Source organism: Vombatus ursinus, unplaced genomic scaffold, assembly GCF_900497805.2.
Source record: "Vombatus ursinus unplaced genomic scaffold, bare-nosed wombat genome assembly UNPS02014807.1, whole genome shotgun sequence".
NCBI classification, from domain to species: domain Eukaryota; kingdom Metazoa; phylum Chordata; class Mammalia; order Diprotodontia; family Vombatidae; genus Vombatus; species Vombatus ursinus.
In genome coordinates this window covers 33,245,840-33,258,859 of record NW_020954585.1, presented here as the reverse complement: position 1 = coordinate 33,258,859, position 13,020 = coordinate 33,245,840, and the positions used below count along the sequence as shown (strand labels likewise).

Genomic DNA, 13,020 nt, shown 5'->3' with positions numbered 1-13,020 from the left:
AACTCTTTGGTTTTATTTTATTTTATTTTTCAGAGTTGACAGTTGGTATAAAGCTTTTGCTATAACCTCTGTGGCTCTTTGGTCAGAGTTGACAGTTGGTGTAATAACCTCTGTGGCTCTTTGGCTTATTTCACTTTATTTTTCAGAGTTAGCAGTTGGTGTATAACCTCTGTGGCACTTTTGGTCATTTATTTTTAGAGTTTGGCAAAATCAAAGTGAATATTAAAAGATCATCAAGGCAAGTGTAGGGTGGAATGGGGATCAGGGATCTAAACTTACTTCTTAGAAAAAAGTACTTACTTGAGGATATGTCTGAAAGTTGTTTTCTAAATAATCATTGCACAATAGAGGACTTTAGCCTTGCTTTCTAACTTCTTTTTCTTTTGTGGGATGGCATAAAGAGCTCAATGTTATTTCAATTTTGTTTCCCCAAGGCAAGAACATTTACTTAATTAGATGGCCAAATCAAGAAAATCAGTTGCTCAGCATTTTGTGTACTGTTGGCCAAGTGGTTCTATTCTCTGTCTAAAGAGCATGTGCCTTATGCCTTAGGAGAATTACTTGGGTAGCTAGGTGCAGAGATGGATTAGAGAACAAAGACCTATCCAGGTACAGCTGAGAGGTAACAAGGGTCCTGTCTGTGTGAATGAGAAAAGGGGCCTTTTCTCAAACATCATCCTTCCTGACCTCTCTATGGAGAGGTCACTGTGCAACACTGTTGATCGCCCTCTTTTCCTTGATGCTGTTTTCTCTCTAGGTTTTTATGACATTAATTGCTCTTGATTCTCCTCCAACCTATGTATCTACTCTGTCTCAATCTCCTTTCTGGTTCTTCCTCCAGGTCACAATTGCTAACCATGAGTGTCCCTCATGGCCCTGTTCTGGGCCTTCTTTTCTTCACCCTCCATACTCTGTCACTTGGTGATTTTATGAGCTCCTGTGGATTCAACTATCATTGTTATGTTGATGATTCTCAAATCTACTTGTCTACCTCTCTGCTGACTTCTAGTCTTGCAACTTCAGTTATCAGAAATCCCGAACTAGATGTCCTATAAGACGTCTTAAACTCAGCATATATAATACTGAGCTCATTATCTTTCTCCCCACCTCCACCACAAACTCTTACACCTTCTGAACTTCTCTGTGATTGTCAAAGATACCACTATTCTGCCAGTCCCCTAAGCTCACAATCTAGGTCTAATGTTCTACTTTCTCTCACCCACCATATACAATCTATTTCTAAAGCCTGTTGGTTTTACCTTTATAACATCTCATAATCTTCCTTCTCTCCTCTGACACTGCCACCACCCTGGTATTGGCCCTCATCATTATCTCATGCCAGGACTATTGCACTAGCTTATTGCTTAGTCTCCCTGCCACAAGCCTCTCCTTAATGCAGTACACCCTTCACTAAACTATCCAAGTCATCTTCCTAAAGTGCAGATATGACTATGTTACCTGCCTCCTCTCCCCCCCCGACTCCCTGACTCCATAAACTCCCTATTACTTCCAGGATCAACTATAAAAAGCCTCTGTCATTCAAAGCCCTTCATAACCCAGCACTCACTACTTTGCACTCTTCTTACCACTCATACCCTTCCTCCCCAACATATTCTATGATCCACTGACACTGTGCCTTGTTATTTTTCAAACAAGATACTGCATCTCCTGACTCTGGGCATTTTCTTTGGCTGTTCCTCATGCCTGGAATGTTCTCCCTTATCTTAGTCTCCTGGCTTCCTTCAAGTCCCAGATTAAATCCTACTTTCCACAGGAAGAATTTCCCAATCCTCCTTAATTCTATTGCTTCCTCCCTGTTGATTATTTATAATTTATCCTGTATCTAGTTTGTTTGTATACAATTGTTTGCATGCTGTCTCTACCATTAGACTCTGGCCTCCTAAAAGACAAGGACAGATTTTGGTCTTTTACCTTTTTTTTTTATTCCTGGTGCTTAGCACAGTGACTTAGCATATATTTATTGACTGAAAAATTTGAGAGATGTAAAGGTAGAAATGACAACATTTGGCAACAATATATAATCATTGTGTACGTGAGGTGAAGGATAATGAGGAGTTGAGGATTGATGTGGCAAAGAACAAGATCCAGAACAAAATTAACTTAGAAAAAAGTTTATTAAGTAGGCTGGCAGAAAGGAAAGCTATGAAACAGGTGGCTTGCTCCTCCCGCATATCTGTAAGTTACACATTATGTGTATAACTCATACATATGAGCTCAAACAAAGGAGCAAGGAAACAGTAGCTGATTGGCCTGCAGGGAGGCAGCTTCTGGATAAGACACCATGGTTTGCTTGAGATGTTTAACAGGAGGAAACCCCCCACATCCATCTTCAGATATGAAAATTTTCTGGTCAGCATAACCTCGGTCCTGACCTAAGCTTTAAACAAATCTGGTCTCTAAGCAACAGGTCTGATTTCTCAGCCATGGAGCGCTAGGTTCAAACAATGCATAAAATTTTCCCGCAGGATGCTGCTGTTGTCATAGAAGAATGGTCATGCCCAGAACAGTAATAGGGAATTTTGTAATGAGATCGGTGACACAGATTGCAACCCATCTATGTCTATTCATCTTGTGCAATCACTCTGACCCATGGAAAATAAAAAAAAGGGGGAAATGGAGGACTTTGCTGGCTTCTACCATGGATTAAAGATCTCCCCAAACTATAGTATAGGAACTCTCCTCTATATAGTTTTATGATATATTTACCTTTTCCAACTTATCAAAACCTTTACCCAGAATGAGTTATCCTAAATACAAGCAGTCTTTAACTTACAAAAGACTGCACAGGGATCAGAGATGCTAAAATTCCCTCTCCTATTACTCTTTGTTCCTCAAAATAACACCTACATAGGGCAATTTCTCTTAAGCAGATATACAGAGATTTAACAAGTTACTGGAGGAACCAGCTGCTTCTTCTTTAAGAAATAATGGTGGGACAGCATCCCCTAGAGTAAGGTCAATGAAAAAAGGGAACAGTGGTGGTTGTTGACTCTGGACTGTCCAGAACTGCTTGTTTATTCAGGCAGAATCCAGGAATAAACTCAAGATTTCACAAATCTGATGAATACTACCCATTTCTGTTGATTTGTGTGGTTACAAATGATATTGCCTGAAGGAAGCTAGAAAGCATCACTGAAGATTATAAAGTCTTGGTCAAGAAACTAAAGACATTAGGAGTGTAAGTGGTAATTTCAACACTAATGCAAAAGAAATGGTTTCAGAAGATAAAGAATTTTGCTAGTTAAGAAGATGGTATCTGAGAATGAGATTTGACTTTCTTGACAATAGTTTAGAATATAAGGATGAAGGATTCCTGGCCAAGGATGGAAGGCAGCTAACAAAGGCCAGTAAGAATATATTTGACTGGAGTGCAGGAAATCTAATTGAAAGGGCTTTAGCAGAAAAGGATGGAAAAGGGGGATAATTCCCTGTGTAATTCCCATTAAGCTGGATACTGTCAAGTGAAGTTACAATATAGAAAAAAGAATAGCTTTAGAAATTTCCAGAAATTCACAGGAGACAAATTCTGTGACCTCAGATAGGTTTATACATAAATGAATAAAGTATCAGTAACAAAAAAGGTGAAATAGATACAATGGAGTAAATAATGGGATGGGAGTTGTTATTGGAATGTGGCTCCGGATGGTATTCTCTTTTCTAAAAGAATATAAGTAAAAGGTTGGAGGGAGTCATACATGTTAAGGCAACAGGGACTTTTTGCCAAGATGGCAGGAAGGCAGAATAAGGTTCACAGGCTCTATCCCTCCTCTCTAAGTGTTACTAAGTGCATTTCTGAGACTTATTGAAGCAACTTGCATAGCCAAGTCATTTGCCACCAAACATGATGGGAGTTAAACGGATTAATCAAAAGCAGTGAATGTTTTAACGTCCTTCTCAGAAAGACCCCAGGAGAGCAATTCATCAATATTTTCCACCAATATGGGTAAGAAGTAAAAAAAAAAAATAGACTTGCTCTGTACCCCAAAGAGATCAAATAAAAAAGAAAAGGACCTTTATATAAAAATGTTTAGAGCAGCTCTTTTTGTGGTGGCAAAGAATTGGAAAGTGAAGGGATGCCTATCAATCAGGGAATAGCTGAACAAGTTGTGATATATGAATGTGATGGAATACTATTTGCTATAAGAAATGATGAGCAAGATGCTTTCAGAAAAACCTAGGAAGCCTTACATAAAGTCATGCAAAATGAAATAAGCTGAACCAGGAGAACATTGTACACAGTAACAGCAATATTGTATGATGATCAACTAAATGACTTAGGTATTCACTGCAATACAATGATCCAAAGGACTTATGATGAAAAAATGCCATCCACCTCCAGAGAAAGAACTGATGGAGTCTGAATGCATATTGAAGTATACTTTTTTTAAACTTTGTTTATTATTCTTATTATTTAAAAATGTTTTTTGAACTGTGTTTTCTTTTGCAACATGGGTAATGTGGAAATGTTTTGCATACTCTACATATGTAATCCATATCAGCCTGCTTGCCTTGTCAAGGAGGAGAAAGGGAGGGGATGGAGAGAATTTTGAACTCAGAATAAAAAAAAGAATGTTAAAATATTTTTTGTTCACATGTAATTGAGAAAAAAAAAACAACATATACAATAAAAAATAGACTTGCCTTGACCAAGCTAGAAATGAGGAATGATGCCTTTTGGTGAGTGTAGGCAGAAGGGTGGCAGGAAGGCAGAGCATTAACATTTTTCTATACTACTGGACATGCCTGCAAGATCTAACAAAGAAATTGAAAAGATGTTAATTAGTCACCAAGGCAAGTCTAGCAAAGCGAGCTAATACTCAATCCCACCTAAGGAAGAAGCTGCAGCAGCAGGTAAAAGTTTCAGCAGATGGTAGAAGTAGAGAAGAAGAAAAACATTGAATAGCCATTTTAGAGGCAGAGAAGAAAAGTTCTTCCAGACCCTCCCCTCCACATGCACAGCTATTAATTACACTAAATAGGTATTAGATCTATTTTCAAAAGTCAGTGTTGGAAATGAATCTCTCAGTGCCTACAATGCCTGGATTTTCCCTATTAACTACTTTGAGAAATTGTGTGGTGCATTTAATGACAGAAGTTGCTAATTGCTGTAAAAGCCCATGTAGTATCTGGACTTTGCCTCATATTTAGATCTCTCAAACAATAGCTCAGATTCAAGGCATGTCTTGGGCATGGAGCAACATACATGCAAAATCACAATTCATAAGTTCCTACTGATATTTTTCTCTTGCTATCCAGCCAAAGAATAAATTCAAGCAAAAGGCACTTAAATACTAAGAGAAGCAACAAGAATGACTTTCACCATATGTATAAAGATATCCTCTCCCGCCGATTACCATACTACCAGCAAGGTGGTTCAAATATAATATAGGAATCCTCTTTCTTTTAATTTCATATTTACTCTGCCCAATTTGATAAACCTTCCACCCAGAATTAGCTATCCTAAAGACAAGCAGTTATTAGCTTACGAACTGCTTGTGGTGGGGGTCAGGTATGCTAGACTCCCTAAATTCCATTCCCTCTTACACTTCCCTTTGTTCCCCAAAATAGCACCTAGAGGTGGGTGGGGAATGCTTGACCTAGAAAGGACGACTTCTCTTAGGCAGATGCTGAGAGGTAGAAAGTTAACAAGATAATGGTGTTCAGGAGAATCTATCTTTCTTTTAAGAGAGCCCCTGTCTCTGTTGCCATTGTGGGGTAAGGGGGAGAGAATGGAGTATATGTTCTCAGATGAGATTAAGGCTTCATTTTCCTACACAGCAATGTTACACATGCTGGTTAGGAATATTCAAATTGGTACTATTAGTAAGATATCTCAAATATATTATGGGTTAGATCATTTTCTATGGGTTCACCTATATAATCTAACTACTTAAATATGTCATACCACCTCTCATGGAAAATACGTTTCTAGTTTCAGACAACTGACTTATAAATTAGGGGATACAATTAAATTGAGGATTGCTTGAATTGAGACTATCTCTTTTCTCCCCTTTCAAAGAAGTACAGAGTCATTTTAATGAAAATTAATGAGGTGATAAGCTTCAAGATCATTTTGATTAGCAGCTTGTTTTTCACTTTGTAGCACTCCCTTTGGGATATTCTCCTACCTGGCACTCATCTTCACAGTTTGGGTTCCCCACAGGGTGGCTATTTTTAAGAGTGATACTATGAGATCTCTTAACACCGGAGCTTCTGAGACCCTACCAGAGAGTTTTTCATTAACAATCAGCCAATAGACTCAATTCACTTGTAGCAAAAAATTTACTAAAAATAGTATAGTAAGAACAATTGAATAAAACATTTGTTAGTCTTTCCCCATCTGTTTATTGTTGGTATGTCTCTCCACTTCCAATGTAGAAGCTTCCAGGGCTATCGTTCACTACTGTTGCAGTGGGCACTCTTATCACTGCTACAGCCATAAACCTTCAGACCTCTTAAAATTCATGAGGTATCTATGTGAACAGTTCCATCTCAGGATACTTGTTCACCTAAGATCAGGAAAGAACACAAAGAGAGTTGGCAGTGTGTACATAACCATCACAGAAATGTAGGAAACAAAGCAGCTCTGGGAAGGCAGCCCAAAGTAGTCATTCCTCACTCACAGCTACAAAGAAGTGACAGAGGGATGAGTTACTCCTTTTGTATACCCACTGAGTTCTGGCTCACCAACCCCTGAGTCATTCCTTTGGAAAGCTCAGCAGACAATTAGAGAAATTCTATTTATCACACAGTATAGGCCCCTTGGTTACACATGGCTGGAAGCAGGCCCCCAAAGTTCCACATTGTGGACTAGAACTAGGTAGGGAATATGTATGCATGCTTGGTATAAAGGGGTAATAATCAAAGCATGCTCAACGTGGGGAGAAGAGTGTGATAGAAGCATGGAACATGCTGCTCTGGGGATTCAAACTGTCAATGTGAATGTAAATTGGGGGAGTTAACACAGAAGGGGTACTATTTGCTTTCAAATAGATGACAGGGCCAGGGTTTGGTCTTTGGTTGTGACAGATGTTCTTCATTTAAGCAACAGTACACAAAGCAGTTTTGTATTAGGTTTATTGTGAGACCACTCTGTTGAATTCAAGTTTCCAAGAACCACAACTAGTTCCCATTCTCACTGGAGGAGGGTGGGCAAAGCCTATGCTTTTCCCCAAAGGTGATGTGCACTTGGAAATCCAGTCCAGAAAAGGGAGATATTGGCAGGGACAGGACAGTGAGCAGCACCATTAAGTCTTGGGACCTGCTGGAAGAAAAGGGTGATATGGTGGTGGGTATAAGGTTGGGGGAAAGAAGAGGAGAGAATAGGTACAATACACACATTCAATAAATATTATTTGACTTGAAAGTTTCGCTCTAATATTCTTACCAGAATAGATAATGTCAATATAACCTATCTAGCATGGGGAGTTAGAGCCTCTTATCACATAAGATATATTCTTAATTTGACGTATTGTACTTTGACAATACATGGCCTTTTAACCATGGAAAAGAAATCAGCCTTGAAAATATTCTGACAGCTGTCTTGATATATTTTGCAATGGAGTGAAGTTTCCCACTCTACTGTCCATAATTATACCTGGAGATAGACTTTTATTTATTTTACTATCCTCCACAGCTCTGCTTACTAAGAGAAAATTCACTCTCATTTTTCCCTCTCATGCCTCAAAAAACACAGTCACACATACACACACAGAAGAAATAACACTTAAATAATTTTGTATTATATAGGAGAATGAATACTATAAAAATTAAGCATACAGGTGTTAATTGTTGGGAAAATTATTTCTACCCTCTCTCAGCAAACATAATCTAGGAAACATAGGAAACATAGGAACATAGGAAACATAGGAAATTAAATCTGAAAAGTACATGAATTTATTATAGAAGTGCCAGTATTTATAATGTTATTCTCAAGATATCACTATTCTCAGGATTCAATGTCTTGCAGGGAAGCTGATCTGCAATTGCTACTTTCCTCTCTGTTTTACTATTTTTCTCCCTGAATCTCAGTAGTTAATTCACCGGCATATCTGCCATGCTAATGACACACCCATTTCCTTGCACAATTGGATTGCCACTCTCTGGCCTGAGATTTAGCATCATCTTTCCTTTCAAACACTCAAACTTTCCTGTGCTCTGTTCAGTCACCTTCTCCACAACTGGTTTGTAAAAGTTTTGTAGGTCTTCTTCCCTCTGTAGTTTTGAAGTGTATAATCTAAGGATGAAAAGAGAACATTTAGGAAACAGGGAAAGTGCATGCTTAAGGCCACCCTGCTTTTGTAGTGCCCCCAACATACACATCCTTCCCTCAGTGGTTTGCTAGGTGCATCCCTCTCTCATCTTTCCTGCTCAGGCTTCTCTGTGCCACTAAATGGGAGAGACGGCCCAGCTTAGAGAGTAAAAGACTTTATTCAAGCTCTCCCCTGATTTCCAAGGCAGGGTACTACATTCTATCTGCTACTGTCATGTTTTCCATCATATCTCTAAGCCATAAGGCATTTGTGGTAGGAAACAGTAGTAAGGGACAGATTGGAAGGAGAAGAGGCTAGACACGGTTTCATGGGCATTGAACTATGGATATCAAAACTTTCTCCAGAAGTTATACTCTTTGGCTGCTGGGGCACTGAAGTGACTTGTTCAGGGGCGTGCAGCCGTAATGTGTCTTGAACCCAGGTAGATCTTGAACCCAAATCTTTCTTATTTCAAGGTAGACTGTTTATGCTTCTCATAGTGGTGGAGAGGAAGACATAGGTCCTGAATATGCATCAGTAGATGACTGTGATCTTAATAATAGCTAATTTTTATATAGTGCTTTAAGGTTTGCAAAGTGCTTTACAAATATCTTATTTCATTTTCAATGGATGGGTGCTATTATTATTGTCATTTTACACATAAGGAAACTGAGGTAGAGAGGTTAAGTGACTTGTTCAAGTCATATGATTAGATTTGAACTCAGGTCTTCCTAACTCAAGGTCTAGCACTCTAGTCATTGTACCACCTAGCTAGCTATATTTTAGTCAGTATTAAAAGAAGACTGGTGGTGACCAGGGATTTCATAGTATCACTGTTTTCTGCTCTGATTGGACAACATCTGGAGGGCATCACATTTTCAGAAAGACAATGCCAATGTCCATAGGAGGATGACCAGGACAGTGTGAGGACTAGAGATTGTAACATGAGAATCAGTTGAGGGAGATAGAACTCTTTAACATGGAGAAGGGAGTGTATATGTTTGTGTGTGGTGAGAGTGGGAAATAAGGGGGTAGCTAGGTGGTGCAGTGGATAGAGCACTGGCTCTGGAGTCAGGAGGACCTGAGTTCAAATCTGATCTCAGACACTTGACACTTACTAGCTGTGTAACCCTGGGCAAGTCACTTAACCCTATAGCCTAGCCAAAGAGAGAGAGAGAGAGAGAGAGAGAGAGAGAGAGTAGGAAATAACACTATGACAATTGCCTTCCATATCTGACTCTAGTCAGTCAATGGACACAAGTTGCTCAAAGCAAAAGTATTTAATGAAATGGCATACAAGGCTAGTATCAACCAAAAATCCCTGATTTTTTGTTGTTGGGGTCCACTATCCCACAAATATACACAGTGTTAGAAGGAAGAAGCGACACACACAGAATTCACAAGTGAGTAGGCACACACATACACACACACACACACACGGAACACTTGGGTTCAAGGCACAAGTGAGGAGAGGCAGCTCATGCCTCTGATGCTGCAGGTTCTGATCTTGGTCTTGTAGCTTCCTTCAGCTGCTGCTCTCCTAGGTTCTATTGGATGCGACTTCATGACTGGAGTTACTGCTACCTCCACGTTTGGGCTTAGCTGATATCCTGGCACTCTATTGAAGCTGGACTCCTAAGCAGTGTTGACTCCTTTGCTTTTACACTTGAACTCTCTCCCATTTATTCACATCAACAAGTGGGCAAGGGCACAGGTAAACCTCCCATCATTGCCAACAATCTTTAACTCCTTTCTAACCTTTTCATATGCAAGAAAGCCACTAAAAGTTTAAATATTTGGATGGGATACTTAGAAGTATGAAAAAGAACAATCTGAAAGGGGCTTTGCCAACAACAACAATAACTAGCATTTTTATAGCACCTACAGGCCCTATGCTAAGTGCTTTGCTTTGCAAATTTCATTTTTATCATTTAATCCTCACAACAATCCTGGAAGATAGGTGCTATTATTATCTCAATTTTACAGTTGAGGAAATTGAGACAAACAGAGGTTAAGTGACTTGCTGAGTGAGGGTCACAGAGTTAGGAAAAGTCTGAGGTTGAATTTGAACTCAGGTCGTCCTGACTTTAGGCCCAGTACTCTATCTACTATGCCATCTAATTGCCCTGCACATCTATAGTAGGTACTTGATAAACGTTTTTTTTGGCTTTACTAGAACTAAAATCCAGGTTTCCTTTGCTTCCAGTTCAGTGTTTTTTTCCATTGCATTAACTAGCTCTCTTCATGCAGAGTTTTTCTACCTAGGGTTGCTAGATACCTCACATACACAGGATTATCTGATTTTAGTGCCTTATCTCAGCTTTGCAGGACATATAATGATCCTGTATTGGAGCCCAGACACTAACTGCAACATGTTTTAGTGTACAATCTTTCCCTTTCTCAGAGTACTCAATTGGTCAGCGTGTATTTTGTATTGTCCTAAATGAAATGGCATAGCCCTTCTACTGCACACTCATGCATGCACGAACTCTTGGTGGTTCCAGAATTTTTTTTTTAATGTGAGACATAATAAAAATGATTCTGTTGCTACTAGAAAGTATCAGAAATCTTGCTCTTGGAAATTATTTTCATTGTGAACTTTGGCTCCACACTGTCTACTTTAGGGATTAGAAACCCCTTGTCACATGTTAGCAGCAGATCAAAGTGGCCTAAGAAGGGGATATATCCTCTGGTGCCATTAGCATGTTCCCATGCCAACTCAGGGAACTGAGAAGGCAGAAACAATTGTCCACTTTCCTGATTACCTGATACAGTTATCCCTTCCACATTGTGACTTTTTCTATCACGGTTTGATATATTGCAAGTTGGCATAAGAAATTAAATAGAAATTTTTTGGAAATTTTGCAGAAGCTGCAGATGACACGTGAAGACTAGCAGGTAACATAGAACAAGTTTAGAAACTCAGAAATACATGAAATATATATATATAGTATTGTATAATATCAACATATTTTATCTTTTAATACCATAATAATTCAGACTTCTTCTCTGGTATAAAGGGAGAGCCAAAAATTTTATGTGGATTTTCCAGATTGAGGGGGTGTTGGGTCCCTAACCCCTGTGATGTGGAAGGGATAACTGTACTTATTGAAAACTGGAATACATGAATGTTTGTATTTGACTCCATATAGAGAAATCTTTGAACTGGGCAGTTTGTACTTGAAAGTTCTTATTCCTTTTTTTCAAATTGTCATATCGTATATTCCCAGTAGAATGTATTCTCCTTGAAGGCAAGGACACTTTTTGTCCTTGTTCCCCCAGGGCCTAGTGCAGTGTGTGTCACATACCAGGTGCTTAACAAATGTAACTAGAACAGGAACACTCAGTGGAATACTATGTGATCATGAAGACCAAGCTTGGACCTGGAGAAGAGTTGAGAAAATGCATCTCCTTCCCTTCTTGGTAGAAGTCAAGTATTATGGTACGGAACATAGGAAATATTGTCAGACTTGGTTAATATGTAGATTAGTTTGGCCAAATTCCTTTTTGTTTTGTTTTGTTTTTATTATTCATTAAACAGTATTGCTCATTGGGTTGGGAAGTGACAGAGAATTCAGCAATGAAGGAAATGCAAATAAAAGAGATCAATGAAAATTAGCAATGAAGAAGTATTGTTGGATTGAATTGATATCTAATGTCAAAAACTGAAATAATCTAAAAGTTCTTTAGAAATCAAAATATTACAAGTTTATTGGAAAGGGAGGCACTCAGAGATTAGAGATGGCTGTTAATGTTTTATTTCCTTTTACAAAAAAATAGAAATGACAGACAAATTATACTTGACAAAAAAATAAAATAAAACCACTGGTCTTGAAGGGCCTGAGCCCAAACAATTTATGTCATTGGGAAAGGGAAGACCAATTAATATACTTATATACCCATGCACCTGATAAAAACAAAATGGGATCAATGGTCAGTTGAGTTTTGTTGTATCCTTTACATGGTTTAAAAAATTGTGTTTGTTCAATCATGCCTTTAAACCACATATCTTTAAAAACAAGTTATATATACACATAGTGTAAAAAAAAGATTTCTTATATAGTCTAACTGCTACAAATTTAAGGCATCCTAATAATCCATTCTTTTGCTGGTGAGGATTATTTCTTATGGTCCTGTTTCCACAAAGGATATTTTAAGGGATTTCCAACTGTGTCCAAAGGTCAGCAGTAAGACATGATGAGGTGCGATTACAAGAACAGTTCCTGTAGCTCTGGCTCATCCACACTCTCTTTGCTTTGAGATTTCTCAATTTTCCGATTTATGTCACTATGCCTGCGGAGAAAAGAATGTACATTGCCAACATTAGGGAAAACTGTGGTTATGTTACCAAATAACCCTGAGCCCAAACCAAACTGCCCCAAATGTAAATTAATTGTCTTCATATAAACCACACAGTAAATATTCCAGTAACCAATTTACTTTTTCATATAAACTTCTCCTTTTTGAACAATTAAAGCAAAAGTCATACAACAATACATATTTTCTTGAGTACTAGAAGCACTTTCCCAACCTTACAGAAACCCCAGCTCCCAATATGCAAGTCAGCCCTCTTCAGAGGAACAAGACAGGATGTGAGTAACAATGCAGTCTGCCATGTCTAGTTGAAACCAGAAGTACTCAGACAGAGTCTACATGGCATAGATCCACTGGTGAAGCCTTACATTCTCAAGGAAACCTGGCTCCCATTATGGAAGAATTGGAAATCAATTAGTCAACAAGCATTCAT

The 13,020-nt window shown here is 38.6% G+C and overlaps 1 protein-coding gene across 1 annotated transcript in view; it reads right to left on the bottom strand.

Annotated features, from left to right (window-relative positions):
* Positions 1–12,066: 12,066 nt before the first annotated feature.
* The window catches only part of SNCAIP (synuclein alpha interacting protein), a 212,898-nt gene continuing 211,944 nt past the window's right edge, over positions 12,067–13,020 (bottom strand). The window contains exon 11 of the mRNA XM_027874875.1: positions 12,067–12,566. Coding sequence (XP_027730676.1) covers positions 12,561–12,566 — 6 coding nt within the window. The 3' untranslated portion in view covers positions 12,067–12,560. The remainder of the gene's footprint in view (positions 12,567–13,020) is intronic.